At 44.9% G+C, this 17,434-nt stretch overlaps 1 protein-coding gene across 1 annotated transcript; it reads right to left on the bottom strand.

The window, feature by feature from the left end:
• Positions 1-330: 330 nt before the first annotated feature.
• On the bottom strand, positions 331-15,545 carry LOC116794601 (serine protease inhibitor Kazal-type 5-like). The gene is made up of 8 exons (XM_032703377.1): positions 15,504-15,545; positions 6,471-6,598; positions 5,948-6,011; positions 4,168-4,295; positions 4,008-4,059; positions 1,548-1,678; positions 876-948; positions 331-396 (listed from the first exon to the last, which is right to left on the bottom strand). The coding sequence occupies exons 1-8, from the start codon at positions 15,543-15,545 to the stop codon at positions 331-333; spliced, it is 684 nt and encodes a 227-aa protein (XP_032559268.1).
• Positions 15,546-17,434: the final 1,889 nt, after the last annotated feature.

Below are 17,434 nucleotides of genomic sequence, written 5' to 3'. Positions count from 1 at the left end.
GAGGGATTCTGAACACAGCAATCACTGGTGCTTAGTACACAAAGTCAAGGCCAAAAAGGAGTAAGGATTGCATGAGAAACATGCCCCACCATGCCTCTTTCCCATCACCAGCTTAGCCAGTGCAAAGACATGCTGTACTGAGCACAAAACAGAACAACATGGACTTCTCCATCACAGACACTGCTGCTTGTGTGCTGCCAAAACACTCCTGCTCCAATAAACCTCCTGACCATCCCTAGGAAAATACATGTAGGTGGAAGGGGGCAGAAACCAGTGCCAGGGCTTGTAGTATGTGGGAAAGACAGGCTGCCAACCCAGGTGCTGCTGAACTCACCCTCGACCCGTTGAGAAGGGACGTCTCTCATTTACACCCTGCCGTGAACCACCACAGTTCTTCTGCAAAAGGAGAAGGGTCACATTCAACAACCACAGAAACAACTTTTATACAACTAGAGAAGTGGCAAAGCTAAAGCAGCTCCTGCCCTCCCCCCCTCCTCCTCCCAGACCCAGAGAATTACAGTGCTGTAATTAGAGAAGCAGGTTTGATACACTCCAAACCCACCAAATGATGTCATCCAATGGCTTACAGGATTGTGGAGAGTCTGGACCTGTCCTTTATCTCTTATATAGCATTACTGGGAAAGTAAGGGGCTGTTCTTTCAGGTCCAAATATGTCCAGTTTGTATGCTTACACCCAGATCCATCCCAAAAATGAATGAGGCTTTGCAATATAATCTGCATCTCCCCCATCCCTCGCTGGCTACAGCATCCTAAGAACCCTGATTACCCCTAGGATGACCACAGGCAGTCCCTGGCCACACAGATCCCACAGACTCTTTCACTGAGCTCAGTATAGGCTCCGAGCTCCATCTCACCTGGTTTGTCCTCTCTGAAGTGGGCAATCTGTTACGCTGGCCCGTTCCACCTCCTCTTTGAGCTTCCTTTTTGCTGGAAGAAGAGAAGAGGAGAAAAAAGGTAGTGCTATGGCAGCATGAGTGCCACCAGCACCCAGGGCTGCCCTGTAAGCCAGCATTATGCCATTAGGCACCACCTCCCCATCCACAGTCCTTGTTCCTGGTGGCCCTGTTCCTAATTCCCACCTCTAAGCCTTCTCCCTTCTCCTCACCATTCCCACTGTATGCTACATCCTGGATCCAGGTGGCTGTTTTCATATCAGGGCTGCTTCTGCATATGCTCTATAGGAGTAGAGAGAGAGCATCTGGAAGGCAAAGTACATGCATGGGAAACTCCTCAGGAGCTGCCCATGCCCAACAGTCCCCTGGGAAAGAGACCGCTCTCTGTCAAACTTGTTTCTCCTCCTCTACTCCACGCTGCTTCTCACCTGCCCCTGGGCCCTTAGCGCTGAAAGGGAAGCAGGAAGAGGGGCAACGGCTGCAGCCCTACTGTCAGAGCATCTCTTGGAGGGCCACTGGGAGTCAGGACTCTGCCAGGCATTGCCCAGATGCAGCTTCACAAGCAAAAGCTGCAGTTTTGCAGCTGGAGGTTTTCCCCCTTTGCTAATGTTGCTCAGAGGAAGCTGTACTCACAACTTGTCGGCACACATGAGACATTTGTTGGTGTGCTGCTTGCCAGAGGCATCCCGGACAGGGTCATTCTCCCTCGTGCAGGACAGTCGTCCACCAGCTTCAAACTGGGAGCGAAACTCACTGCAGTCATCCTGCAGAAGGAGGGCAGCAGTTTAGGGCACCCTGTCCTCCTTGTCTTATTGACTTGACCCTTGAGAACTTGGGGTTCCCTGCCAGGAAAGCATTGAACCATCACAAATGCATCCCAGGAGAGTCTGGGTGGGGGTGAAAGAAGAGGGTGTGCAGCACCAGCCACTTAGCATATAAACAGAGGAGTGAGTCAGAAAAATTCCAGATCCTTCTGCCTGCACAGCACGTGTTGGGGAGTTTTCTAGTATGGTCCAACTAATTATTATTCTCCTCATTGGGCTATCCAAAGCATGCCAGTGATGTGACCAATACGGTAATAAGTCACTCCCTCTTCTCCCAACATCCTTAATACATAGCTACAGCCTTTTCCCAGATAGTAGCTCAGATAAATTTCTTTACAAAGAGAGTAGTGTCCTCCAAATCAGCCACACTTTGGGATCAAAGTCAATATAGAAGAAGCAGTGAAAACATAAAAGCACAATGCAAACATACCTAATAGTCCACAGGCAGAGGCAGGTTGTTTGGAGAGTGGATCATTAATTTGTTCCTTGTTCAAAATTGCTGCACAGAAACTGTGTTAACTTGCCCCTGTTATGTAACATGGATGGAAACATTCGGCCTCCCTAATTTCAACTATTTCACACACTGCAATAGCCAGTTCCAAATAGCAAGTACAGAGGGTAACTGAATTTCACTTACTCTTTTCTTTTTACAAAAGAGGTTTTAACACTTGCAATTTTCTGCCCTTTTTGTGCACAGGGTTTTTGATAGCTTGCACGAAGGTCCCTAGCAGGTCACTGGCCTCATTCTTTGCTTTGCTCAGAAGTTTATAGCACCTCCTCCTCTCTGCCAGCAGATTTCCCCAGTGTTGTCCCTCATCCCATCCAGAGCATCTCAGCCTCCATCTCCTCAGCTTTCCCATGGCACTAACACTGGCAAACCACTCTGCAAAACCCCAAGTTTTCCTAGAGCCATACTAGCCGTGGGTAGGAGAGGTGATCCAGTGCAGGATGAGCCTGCTCCTGCTGTGCTCAGCAGTCACAGTGCATTACTCCCACCACAAATAAGTACTGCACCCACTTCAGAGGGGCTCCCCAAGAGCCTCGCTGTTTCTTCCCCACCACCAGCATGTGTTCACACCCCTGAGCAGTTCAGGTAATGCTTTTGCTCCACGACTAGCACAGGAAAGCTCTCCCAGCCCCTCTTTGTCTTGTTCCCTGGGGCCAGCCCAGCTCAGCAGCCCCATCCTCAGCCTCCAAGACAAATCTGCCTTCCCCAACAACCTCTCTCAAACACTCTCCCTTTGAACCAGCATTTCTGGAGCCCTGTTAACTTCTCGACCTCTGCTGCAAAAATCTCACTGAGTCCATCTGAGTTGTGCATTTGCCTTTTTCATGGCTTGTCGCATCCCTGACCCACTAATAAATGCAGAGCTTTCTTATCCTCTGTCACTTTTAACCAATGAGTATGAATTCTTATTAATCACTGACTGTGTGATCTTGCAGTGCCATTACATTTTATCTTGTTTCTATTACTCCAGGCCTCAGTGGTATCCAATTAGTCTTGAGTGATCTGCTGATCTTCTTCTGCTGATACTGCCTCCCAGCTTTACCCCAAGCAAATTTCACTTATACTTCTATTTTCTGGTGCCAAAATCATTAGAAAAACACTAAAACAGGATTATCCCCAAGACTGAAGCTTAAGGGGACCGCACCAGTCCCTGCTATAGCAGGAATCAAGAGGTAAGGATTGGAAAGCAACTATTTTCCACCCTTACAGAGCTGGTTTTGCCAGCAAAGCATCAGGGCACAGGGACATGGTGGCTGCAGCATGCCAGGGAAAAGGTGGTGAATGGCAGCTCCATGAGAACAAAGTTTCCAACAAAAAAAGCTAAAACTGAACAACAGGCCTGGAGATAACACAAGGCTAAGCTTTCCTCCCAGAACACAATGATCTCTTAAGATGTGTAGAGTTCAGATTCAGTTTTCCACACATTTTTCTTTTTCACCTAATTAGCACCGTCAGCAGCACTGACGTCTCCACCCTCGAGCCTGGATTTAGGACAGTACAGCACAGCTGGTTTCCTACTCTGTTGGGGTTTGTCTGTACCTAGATCCACAGGTCAGTGGGACAGACCATGACATTCAGGCACAAGTTGTTTACTTGAGGGATTCAAGAGCATGAATAATAAATAGGGAGGGAAAGGAAAGTGGATCTCAAAATTAAGTCAGAGGAGACCAAGCAACTGCATAGAATAACATTGCCTTTTGTCTGTCTTGGGCAGAAATCCAATAAAGTTCTATATTGACCTGCCTAATACTTTAATCTCACCTTATCTTTTCCTTGTCTGTTTTTAGATAACTTCCGCTCATTCTCCCTCTTGCTGGAAGAGAAGGAAGATGAGAAAGTGAATACCAGGGTGCTCCAGGGAGAAGAGGTTTTCCCCTTCATGAGCCACAGGAGGGGCAAGTGATTCTTTTTTGTTACTCACAACTTCTCTGCACACATGATGCACTTATTGCTGTGTTGCTTCCCAGAGGCATCCCGGACAGGGTCATTTTCCCTGGTGCAGGAAAGTTTCCCTTTCTTGAACAGATCCCGAAACTCCCGACAGTCATCCTGTACAAATACCAAAAGCATGAGTTGACACCAATATGCCGACAGAGACGCATCTCCCACAAATCCACAAAGGAGATTATTCACCCAATGAAATACATTTCAAACACTATTTTATTTCTTTGAGGCATAACTCAATGGAAAATCATAGCACACAGCATAAAACAAATAAATCAGTATGTTTAGAGGAGCAGATCTGTCTTTTACATCCAGGGTAGCCTTATTTCTATTGCTAATAGAAAAGACATGCAAGACCCTACCCAAAGGACCTAAGTTGTGCTCTAAGTATAAAATCTACAATTTCAGTGAATTTTAAATGAGAAAGTCAGTTTTCCCATATCTCGTGAGAGAACATACTACCAAGAATTTTAAATTCATGCACAGTAAAAAGATGAAGCTGCAGGCATAAAAAAAGTATAATCCTTGCACACCTTACATTCCCAGGTACAGGAGAGCAAGACGTGGGTGTTTTTACCTTCCACTTAACGTGATGGTATGTGTTAATTGAACCCAAGCACTCTATTTCACAAAAGGCTTTTGTAGCAAAACCCACTTAAGCATTTCAGGCTGGCCTTTACTTTCCTCCAAAGAGCTTTTCTATAACTTTCAGGGCAGGTCTGCAGCATAAGAAACCCATGGTACACATGAAATCTTTAGGTTCGTTTATGCAGCACTTACAACCTTATCTGCCATGTGATCTGTAATATATTTTTTCCTTCACACTATGTAGAGGAGATGGTTTGATAACTTATCCCAGCTCTGCAGATGTGGAAGTCAGGCCTAGAAAATTACTTGCCAAAAGCCAGACAGAAAATCTATGGCTTAACAAAGAAATTCAGTGTAGGTCTCTTCCTGGTGCTGTAAAACTGTCCTTCTGCCGTCAGGACCACACTTTGGCAAGTCAGGTGTTTAAAAAAAGATCTCCCTTAGGACAGCTATGCTTTACAAAGCCTTTAATTTGCCCAGACACACAAGAGCTAGGAAGCTACCCTGCTTACCAGATGTAAAATATAAATAAATAAATCACCGCAACCAACACTATCTGATGGAAACCAATTCACTCCTACCTAGAATAAAAACCCCAGGCTAAAAAGGCAGCTCCCTCCACATAAAGACCTGCTATCTAGAAAGGCAGCTATGGGTAAAAGAAACCAGCCAGGTACATCAACAAGATAAACAAGGGACAATTAGAGCCGGCCTGTTCCCACACCCTGCCCTAGTCAGAGCTCATATGTGCCAAACTTGCTATTAATTATTTGCCAGATACCAATGGTGTGCCTTATAAACAGGCAGGTATCCTCCTTGGTGTGTACTCTGGGTCAGGCAGAGACTGTATGTGCCGTGTCAGTAATTGCCCGATTGGGACGAGATTGCCTGGGAGGAGCCGTGAGGAGTTTTGGTTTCTTTTATGCTTGTGGATGGCACAAAGCCTCACACTCCTTCAGACCCTCTTCCCATGGCAGAGCATGTTTGCCCAGTTCTCATTGCAGGTGCATTGCTGGACCCTTTCCCATCCTCCAAGTCAGGATTTCCCACACTGCAGACAAGGAAGCACACTTGGGAAGCAGGTCAGAGGTAGGAGACGCAAAGGCACTGCATCATCCTGCTCCCAGTGCGCCAATAAAACTGGCTTCAGCAGTGATGTTTCACCTCACCTTTCCCAAGGAGTTCACATTCCTGTCCACCTCTCCACCACTCCCTTTGTTTGAGTCTCTTTCCCTGCAAGAAAGGGAGGTGTGAGTGACGGAGCAGCTGCAGTCCTCGGATACAAAGCCAAGAGAGGTGGTGATTAAAGGCCAGTCCTGCCGACCCCACCTCCCCATTGCGCAAGGCAGCAGGATGGACCAGCACCGGGTGTTTAGCATCTCTGCACTGGGGGTGCCATCCTTTCTCCCTGCCTAATATCCAGGACTCTCATCCTAATAAACACCACCTACAGAAATAAGAAACTAAATCTGTCAGTTTTCACTCTGCATTTGCTCCTCACACCCCATGGTGAGTCCCCACCATGTGATGAGCTGGAGAGATGGACTGGGTTCACAGGTTTGCTGAAGAGTTACTAACTGGTCTGACTGGCCCAGGACAACACAGAGACTCTTGAGAGTGGGCTCATCACTATGGGAAGAGAGGACAGATGGGCAGGATGGCCACTGGAACCAGCAGGTAGCCAATACTCACAGCAGCCTTTGGCACATCATGCACTTGTTGAGGTCTCCTTTGCTATTTGGGCTCCTGAAGGGCTCCTTGGTGGTGGGACAGGAAAACTTCCCACTGCGCAGAAGTGACCAAATTTTCCTGCACTCATTCTGAAAAGCACAGAGGAGAACAGTCAATGGAGGCTCCCATCAAGATCCTGAGAACAGTTATTTCACACTTAATCTTTTTTGGGTGTGCTACACGCTCTCAAACAGCACCAGTTTGCTCACACCAGGCCTGGGGCTGCCACACTCCTGCCCATCCCTCACTACACACCACAAGTGGTACAGGCTGTATCGAGAGCCCTGCTCACAGCTCCCAAGGCAGAAAAGACAACTAGAAAGTCCAAAACCCATTGCAAGAATCATTAATCATGTGAAAATGAATACATATTTAAAGAATATATATTTAATTTGCATACAGATGCAAATTGCTACCCGCTGCAGGGAAGGACTCCATGTTACAAAGTCATTCAAGAGCAGAAAATACAGGCCTAGAAGTGCCAGAGGGATACAAGAGGAATGAACGGACCAGAGTGACTGAAGAGCAATTCAGGTGCAAGACAAACACAGAAAAGCACAACCCTCTCAGGAAGCAGAGCAGTAATATTATGTGATGCTGCAGCAGCCCTTCGCCTCATCTGCTGGGTAACTGGAATGCAGACTAGGGAGAAGCAATGAACCGTTTAGTTATTTTTGGCTACTCTGTTTTCCGAAAGGATCTTTACCAAGGAGACCAGCTTGATTAAAACATGAATGGAACTGACTTCTCAGTCATTGAATCAAATTATTTTCTGGGACTCAAAGGACTTGCCTTAATTCTTTTAATTATGAAACTCAGGAATTATCAGAAGCAGGAGTTTCTGATGGATCAGAAGCTATATTATAAAATATCATTAAAAATATAATTCATGGCATTTCTAACATCATTTGATGAGATTTCCAGCCCAGAGCTGCTTGAATATGTTCTCAGCATCATGCACCAAACACACACTATCAGCTAGAGCCATTACTGTATTACAACAGTATTGTCTCTAAATATGGAGAGATTCACTGCTTTTTCCACCATTGAAAAAGCACTATGATGCCTAAGTATAGTCCTCCTAAATGACTTTGCTCAGAGCATGCATTAAGCAGTGTAAGTTGGCAAAACAAAAGGAGAATCAGAATAGAAAAGGTTGGACTCGCCTTAATCGAAGCTTGGCTGGCAACATCTGTGACAGAAAAACCAACAATGAAACCATACAAAAATCTTTGAAGGGAAATTTTAAAGCAAAATCATTTAATTAAAATAATGCAGTTTCCTAATCCACCCAAATACCTCTCGATAAAAGCTAATCCAATGCATTATTTTACACTGATAGAAAGGACTGGGCATTAGAGAGTTTCTGGAACATTGCACTTTTTGTTATTCAAATGCAAAAGCACATCCATTTTTTTGTGCCTTTGTGCCCTCCTTTACTGTGTTACTTTTCTCAGGCTGTTTTTCCATTCTTCTACATCCCTGCCTTGGTAGTTGTATCAACCTCACAAAATATTTTTGGCTTTCTTCACCATCACTTAAAACTGGGATATCAGAGCTAGGCCACACCATTGTTGTTTGTCCAAAATGACAAATTCCTTTTCAAGGCCCATTCCATTTGCAATACCTCACACAAATTACTAAATTAATACTGAGTCAGCAGGTGAGTAGCTGATACATATTTCTTTCTACTAAGCCACTTAAAGCTGGTATAATATGTTTCATCCTCTTTTACATCATCAGTAGCATCGCAGGGAACCATCAAGAAATCCTCCATTATCTCTTTTTCAATGGAAACAGGCAGTAAATTGAAAGACCATTACATCAAACATAACTCCTGCTGAAGTCTCTCTATTGTAGCCAAATTATTGCAGCCATATAAAAATGCATTCCTTAGCAAGTGTTGACAAGAAATTACCATTTTTCTGAATTTACAAAAAATTGTATTACATTTGTGTTCAAAGTTGGGCTTTTTATGCAAAAATTCAGTCTGTTTCAAAATTGGTATTCTTTCACTTAGACAAATGGGGTTTGGGTTGGTTTTTTTTTCTTAAACTGTTAATTCTATTAAAAATAGATGCTTTTACCTACCAATAAAACTTCACCGTTTTCAGACACAAGAGAAAAAGCCATTATCAAGACGTTAAATCAATACATGCAGTACAGCAAAAAAAAGGGTGGTCTTCTGTTATGCCACTATGCTTTTTAAACAACAAGGGCTCTAGTCCTTTATCCCACTGTTTTTATGGGATCTCCCAGGCTGCGTCCTCTGCCAGTCCCAGATTCAGCACAGAGAACATCAGAAGTTACTAACCTGAGAAGAAGCAGAAAAATGCCAGAGCAAGGACCAACGAGGCACCTTCTATTTTCATGGTGAGGGTGGCAGCTCTTTGCCTGTGTTGACTCTACTAGTGCATTGCTCAATGAAACCCAAAGAAAGCACTCAGGTCTGATCACATATATATAGGTGACCAGATTCTCCGCCTTCGTTATGACATAATCTTCCCAAGAACCATCATTAGCTGAAAAAACCAGTTTGGTGACACTACTCTAAATTCTAATGATCTCATTAACACAATTAATTTCCATAAGGATGGGACATATTTGAGTCACTCCCTGCATTTTGTCAAGGTAAGAAAATTATAAATAGATCATTTCAGATCCCCCACAGAGCCAGAGGGATTCTTGCCATCTTTAGGGTGGTTCATAAGACAGCAGGTACTCCAGTCAACACACCACTAATACCCTTTCATATCTCAACAAAATAACTGAAAGGGCTTTATTTTAATAACGTAGCTCCAGAAGAGACAACAGGAAGGCCAGGTCACTCAAACCTCTGGAAGTCAGTTTGCTTTTATAAAAGCCCCTCAGTATGAACCTAAGGAGTAAACATTCAGGAAAGGTTGAAAAACATCAAGTTTGAGGCTTTATTGAAATTCTTTAGGCTTGATGCTACAGTTCACACAGTAGCTGTGTCAATGGTAAAACCATACTGCCAGATCCTTTCCCTATCTTTTCCCTGTTGTCTTAAGAAAAAAATTACAATGTTATTAGTGAAAACCTTTCCTCAGCCCAGGTGGGACTTGGCAGATCATATAGAAGATGCTCTTTGAGGTACTCACAGAGGTGTGTTGTTATTGATGCTAAAGGGTCCAGTGAAGCAGCCCTGCTCAGGTCTCTCCCAAAGAAGAGATAAAATGAAGGTAATCATCCTGTGCAGGGTTTCTCAGGAGATTCCAGAGAGGAAAATAAAAATGACATCAAAGTTTTGGAATGTGATTTACATGGGAAGAAGCTGTGTGCCTTGTTCTCCAGTGAAAAAGAAAAGAATTTGGAGAGAAAAGCCATTTGCAAGGTTTGAAAGAGGATAAATGAGTGAGTGAAGCAGAGCAGAGCGATGAGGGACTCAAGCACAGGCTGTGGCTGTGCAGAGAGGCAGATCAGTACCATCTGAGGAAGAAAACATGCTTCTGCATGACATATGTGTTTGGCCAGACAAGCCACCACAGCTCAGTATAAATCCTTGTAATAAACTGCTGCCACACGCTTCTGAGATCAGAACAGTTGTTACTGTTTACAACTGGAGCCAAAACCAAGCAATTAGACTCCTACTTTAGTGTGTGGTCATCCTTAACATTTCTCCTCAATTCAAAATGAAATCATGGGCAGGTTCACATAGTGGAGAGTTTAGAACAGAGAAGTAAACTGCCTGAGGTCATACAGATGGTTCACGGCAGATGTGAAGAGCTGTGTGTTGTCCTGAATCATAATTTCTGTATGCATATTTGGGTGTGGAATTAGAGGGGAGGCCAACAGGAAGAGAATAAAACCAAGCTGATACAGCATGTGTCAGTAAATCCTTGGGAGAACTGGAAGAGAAAAAGCAAGAAAGTGTATGGTAGTTTAAAAGTGGTTAGAACTGGGAAATCTATTTGAAGGACAAAAACAAAAGATGTTATTTGTTACTGAAGTGTCTGTCCATGAGTCAGCCATGAGGTGGGAGGGTTTGGGAAGGGGAAATGTATTTTTAAAACGGGTTTTGTTTTTTAAAATTTTCAATCCTCCAAAAGCTCCATTCCTACAGACAAGTGAAACAATTCCCTGATTGAAGACAAGCTGGCTGATTGCCCTGTTCCTGAAGGAAGCAGAGTGGGTGCCATATCTGGTCAGACTGGCCAGGTGAGAGCAGCTCCCAGCCTGGCAGGGTAGAGAGAGACAAGGAAAAGAAGAGAGAGATCTGGGTCCTGACCCCACACTGGCCCTGCAACCACCAATCTCTCTCCCATATTCCCACTACAGCAGCATCCTGTCCACCAGTTATACCCATATCAACATGTGGGAGAAGGTTGGAATGGCCCAAACACACCTTGACACCAGAACCATATTCAGTAACAAAACTCTAAGAGAAGAAAAAAAAAAAAGAGAAGGATTTCCATCTTAATTACTACTGCATAACTACAACTTCCAAAAAAAACCAGCAATGGTATGAAATGTGAAGTAAAGGCATGGAGAGAACCCAGCAAAGCCATATGGTTTGAAGGATTTGCGTGTGCGTGCTTGAGTTACACAAACCTGAACAGAATAATGAGGGATGACAGCAAGAGTGTATTAAGCATAAACCTTGCCTGACTCACTTGATTGCCTGTATTGACCGATTTACACTATATTGATCGATTTACACTATAAAGTCTCAATCTTGCACTGGAATCCAGACAGCTCATTAATTTCCATAGGAATTTGTATTGGAGGATTGGATCTGTAAGAGAGATGATCCTGATGCTTTAGCAATGCATTTAGGGTAGCACCTTGCTAATCTTAATTTAAAAAGTTATGCCAAACAGCTGAAGAGCAATATGCCACTGAGAAAAGCAGCAGAGGGCAAGAAGAGATACTGCAAAGATTCTTTTGTTCATGTCTCAGTTAAAATTTTGGAAAAGTAAACAGCATATAATGATGCTATCCCTGGTAGGACAGCTCTCACTGGGTCTATTTTTCACCACATTCTGCTAGAAAAACAGGAATCAGGATAAAAATAATCATGAAGGAGCAACTATGAAAATGCAGGAGAAAATGGGAGCATAACATGAAATTTAGGGAAACTCTCATCTGCTGAAAACTCAAGAGACTGTGAGGAGTCCCAGGGACAAAATCCTAAAGCCACCAAGCTGTGCCAGAACTGTGGTGAGCAGGACACAGCCACAGGGGCCATTCACCTCTTCCCTCTCCAGGGACACTGGAGGAAGAGAATGGGGAAGGGAGTCCAATAAGCAGCCAAATGATTCACACCCCAATTAGTGATGTACATTACACTCTTTTTCCTATGAAAATTCTCCCCTTTTCTGATGTTCCCCCATTTCACTCCTTCACAGCCTGTGCCTGCACAGGAATGTATCTGTGGAGAGATAAAAATAATTGAGATGCCTTGTCCACTCAGGAAGTTGTTTTTCTTCCCATTAGTGACATGTTTTGCAGATAGGATCACCTCCTTCCTAATGGGTTTAGCATCACTTAGGGATATTTTTATTAGGGAAAAAAATCTTGGCAGTATAACTGGTTGGGGGCGGGGGTTGTTTGTTTAGTTTGGGGGGGGTGGGTTTGCTTTTTTTTTCAGGGGGTGCAGGGGGAGAGGATGGGGTAAGGGTAGGGTGGGTTTGCGTGGGGATTTTTTTGATTGGTTGGGTTTGGGGTGTTTTTTAAACCATTTGTGCTTTGGTAGCTCTTCATTGTTTGACTGCCAGTTTCCAGCAGGACTTCAGAGACACCCATTTTTAATCAGTTTCTCAGCATTAACACTTTATATTCAGAGCAAACAGCCCCTCGCAGCTCATTTTGGGCTTATCTGCAGCTGCCAAATAAGAAATACCAAGGGCAGGGTATTGTACTGCTCCACTTACATCGAAGCTAACACAGCCTTTTGAGCAGCATCTGCAGAAGTGCTGCCCACAGGGAAGGTCTGTTCTGCACATCTTGCCTAAAGCCTTGGAAAAGGAACCGCCTCTGCTGGCAACCACCACATCAAGATGGTTCCCTGTCCAAGATACCCAATTATGCACCCACCCTGGGCTGCACTCTGCTGCAAGAGCAGTTATAAGTCTCACCCATCTCCTGTGTGCAGCTTGGGAGGCACCTCATCCACACACATCCCATGGAAGAACAAGGTTTATGACACTAGACAAAGCTCTTTGCCCTCATGCCCTCCTGTTACCAAAATCCAAGTGCTGATCAGCCAACAAGCCAGTCAGCCCCAAGCGAAGGGAAGTAGGCTTGAGTTTCTGGACTGCAATAGCCACATGCCTCAGAGTTCCCCTGTTTGTACCTTCTGCTGCTGCAGCTCTCAGGTGAGAACTCGAGAGAAACAAGTTTAGGTCACTTGAAATCCCACTATCACTAGAGGTACCCACAATCTACAACACAGTCTCTTCCCTTCAGCCAGGACAAGCTCCCTGAGCCCAAAGCAGAGTCTGCCCCAGTGTGAAGTCCTTCCCAAGAGGCTGCTCAATTCCCACCACAGTGCTGGGTGTGTAACCCATCTGCTGACCCTTCACAACACCTGGCTGCATCCCTGCAAATGCTGCAGGGGAGGGTGTTAACTCCCAGCATCCTGGTGCTCTACTCCCTCCCTCTCTGGCAGCTCACCAAGGAGGATGAATTGCTCGAGTCCAGGAGAGGAATGATGGGAACTTCCCAATTTCATCCACCTCTGAGAATCAGGTGCACAGTGAGTGCTCTGCATCCTAGAGCACAGGAAGCCTCAGCACAAATCATTTCAGAAACACGTCCGGAACACAGCAGCAGTCTTTACTGAAGAATAAAACAGACTCAAAAAAAACCCCAGAATTCTGTGTTAAGTGAACTTACTATATCAAAAGGAAAGAAAGGGGATAAACTTAATTTGGAACAATTGATTAGCAAATCTCTGTGCACTAACAGCATTTAAGAACTTTCCCTAAATCCAGCATCTGCTGCAACCTCCTCTGGACCCAGTGCCTCATAAGTTACACTCTTCCCTGTCTCCAGGTTTCCTTTCTTGCCAAAATCCACCATTTTAATTCTGATCTGAAAGTCACAGAATGTATCTTGGGTTATGGACTGTCTGACATGCCACTTGTACATCCTCCAGCACAGAAAGCTCCTGGGTCTCCTTGTCACACCTGCAATGCCATGGCAGCAATTCCCAGCCCCCTGCGCTTGAACCAGAGCAGGAGCCTCATCTTTGCAACCCTTCCCAGGCCACGAGCCACCATGACATGTAGCTGACTGTCCTTGACAGGCTTTTGCCACTGCTGATGTGGCTTGACAGTGCCAGGGAGGAGGGGGAAATGAATCAGGAAGTGAGCAACAGCAAGAGGTGTAGGTCCAAAAGGCAACTTTGGAAGATCACAATAATAGCATGTAACACATACCATCTTCAAAGGACTAATGAATCCCTACAAGGTTCCCCTATTATTATTTGCATTTCATAGATGAATACATTAAGATGCAGAAGGCTGCATTATCCTCTGGGTCACACCTAATTCAGTCTATTCATCCCTGGTCTTATACTGGAACTCATCCCTGTGGTGCGAGAGACCCTCCCATGAGTCAAAACAACAATGCTATCTCTCAGGCAAGCCTGGTACAGGACTCACTAGTGTGTCTAGGGTCTGGTTTGCACAGCACACCAGACTGACTGGTCCTATTGATCTCTCCTGATCTTGAAAACTGATTAACTTATCAGTTTTCCTTCCCTCCCATCAGGCTGAGCAGTACAAGCAGCTCTGGCTTACTGCTGGCTTGATTTTTTTTTAAACATACTTTTTCCTCTAGATGTGAAATACAAGACAGAAGAATCCTGGGGAGAGATGCATCTGAGTGTGTAACACACCATCCAGTCTCATTCCATCCTCCAGTCTCAGTCAGGCTGTGGAAAGGTCCCACCTTCCAGCCAGGAGCTTCCCTGCAGCTCAACAACTTTTGTTCGCAGAAGAATAAAGTTGCCCTGGGAAACAATGCTCGCTGGGAGAGCAAAGCTGCTCCCCAAGCTATAACTGATGCCATGTGGGGCTGGGGATGCTGGAACCAGTCTCTGCATTCAGAGGGAGATCCAGCATCGAAGCAACAAGCTCTCCCTGCTGTCTCTGAGGAAGCAGCCTGCCATTCCTACTGTCAACACTTCACAGGGCAGTATTTGTTATTGAAAATTGTGAGGCTGGAGATGGCAGGAGTTGGGTTTTGATCTACAAGGCCTCAGTAAATAACATCTGCATCCATAGCAAAGCACCATGACATCCCATTGGAACTGCCAAGGACTTTCAGCCCCTGAAGGCCACCAAGATCTGTGCTTTGATAGTCCTTACCAGAGCCAGCTGATTTCACCGCTGGTATAACAGTATTTGTACCTTAGATAAGGGTAATCAAAATCTCATCATTCAGGGTGTAAACTGATCGCCTGCAGGGGTTAGAAAGGAATTTTACTTCATGTGTAGCATTGCATAACTGCCTGGATTCACTGTGGGTATTCTCCAGCCTCCGCTGAGCACCAGCTGTGGACCACAGCTAGAAGTAAAGCATGGCACACCGGCTGGAAATCCAGAGTGGTCATGCAAAAAAAAAAAAACACAGTCCTATTGTTTGGGAACAAAGTAGAAATTTTTCTGACTCTGGCTTCAACTCACATATGGAAATGAAAGACAATGACTGTCACTGGGCTACTGAAACAGCAGAATTTCAAGAGAGGAAGAAAAATCTGTCCTGAGATCATTTTCCTGTGGACGGTAAGGAGAGTGCCAGGAGAGCACAGTGCACAAAGGATTATGCAATAACCTGCCCACCAGTAAGGACTGAGCCCCTTCATGCCACTCAACAACCTTCACCCCCAACCACCCCCACCTGAACAGCAAGTGACAAGAACATAGTGTTTCTCTCTCTGCAAAATTATTATTTATGTTTTATCAGCAGCCAAGGCTCTAGAGTGCTGGAAAGGGCCACAGGGTGTGGTGGCCTAAGTGCCCGTACCCATGGCTGCAGTGACAGCAGGAGGCCAAAAACAGGCCCCATGTGGGCGTTGGTTGCTCTTAGATTATAGTATCACCCCGCCCCGCTCTCCTAATTGCTCTGTGAAACTGATCTCTGCCCTATCCCATAACCAGCCTGATGCAGGTGCCTTGAGCTGGAGTGTGATCCCCCAAGGCACCAGCGGTTCCTCTAGAAGAGCCCACAGGAAGATTAGATCCTAATTTTCCTTGCTGTGTAGAAGGTAACTGAGAATAAGGCATTTCTGTGCATGCACATGACAGAAAGCCAGTGTCATTGCTAGAGGCATCTTCTGCCATGGATTGTAACTGGAACTGCAACTCAATGGGGATAGTTTCCAAAGAAAACCATCAACTTTTCACAAAAAAAAAATCAGCAACTACAACCTAAAGTAAATACGTTTTCATGAAAACTATGGATTTTCCATAAATTTGATTTTCCAATACCTAAAGTGATGCTACAAGAAAGCTGGAGGACTTTTTACAAGTGCATACAGTGATAGAACAAAGGAGAAGTGGCTTTAAACTGAAAGAGCTTAGGTTAGATAGTAGGAAGAAATTGTTCACTATGAGAGTGGCAGGACACTGGCACAGGTTGCCTGGAGAAGTTGTGGCTGCCCCATCCTTGGAAGTGTTCAAGGCCAGGTTGGATGGGGCTTAGAACAACCTGGTCTAGGGGAAGGTGTCCCTGCCCACGGCAGGGAGGTGGAACTGGATGATCTTTAAGGTTCTTTCCAACCCAAACCATTCCATGATTTTGTGGTCTTCTGTTTCTCCTTCCATACCCCCTGAATTTAGGGGAGAGCATACAACTGATGAATATTTGCATTTGATCAACCCCCCCTATTTTTAAATTGAAAGCTGCAGAATATCTTCAAGGCACCCATCAATATTCAGTCACTGTACTACCTTCCCCCAGTGTGCTGGTGATGTGTCAGTACCTGGGAAAGAGGAGACTTGTCCTTTTATGTGAGATGTAAAAAGGTTTAAACACATTTCTTTGTGAAATGGAGGCACACTGCCAAACAGCATCATTACATTCAATAGCATCATTCTGGTTGCTGAAAGAATAGTTCAGCCTTAAAGATAATGGCACAGCCCTTGATGCTGCAGAGAGGAATCACCAGAAATGCACTGGAATGCTGAGGAATCACTTCAGGTCTAACACACTTAAAGCACTTCAGTTTAGTCCTCACTCACACACCAAAACCCAATTTCATGCATTCAATATGTAACCCTGGAGCCTACTCCTCTGTGCTGTGGTCAAGTACTCCAGAGTACATGTCTGCAAACACTAAATTCCTTGCAAGTTTGTACCTGATTTTCAGCTAATACACTCACTACTGACCTAATACTCCCTGTGCTTTGGTGGGAGTGCTTGCCAGGCCCTTTCTGGCAGCAGCGCTAGGACACCATGACAGATTCCAGCTTGCATGGTTTCTCCTGCACACAAACATGACACTCATGACACAGAACTGTTATTCCTGAAGCAGGAATGTGCTCACCATGGGAAGTCCTGAGGCTTGCCTTGTTACATTTAATTACCTGTGGGTTTTGGCTTGCATTTAAAAACAATTTCACGAAACACACTTGCCTGTGCACATATATCCAACTCAATAAGCATCCCATTGCACCTGGATCAGCAGGAAAATGGTGGAGGAGATCAGCTAACAAATGCCTGATGACTACAATGGGAATCAATATGTCCACCAGCAATAACTGATTAGGAAATTAGCTACCAGGAGTGACATGTGCCAGACAACAGCATCCCAGACCTGAAACAAGGCCAGTGAAAGACCTGAATCAGTGCTATTTCAGCTTTTTTTAAACATCTAAATCATGGTCCAGCCCTTTTCATCACCAGTTAGTGCCTGGCAGAAGGGTAAAACTTCAAATACACAGCAGAGTAGCCCA

Source organism: Chiroxiphia lanceolata, chromosome 15 (assembly GCF_009829145.1).
Source record: "Chiroxiphia lanceolata isolate bChiLan1 chromosome 15, bChiLan1.pri, whole genome shotgun sequence".
Lineage (NCBI taxonomy): Eukaryota > Metazoa > Chordata > Aves > Passeriformes > Pipridae > Chiroxiphia > Chiroxiphia lanceolata.
Note: the sequence above shows the minus strand (reverse complement) of the source record. Positions and strands in the feature narration are given on the sequence as shown.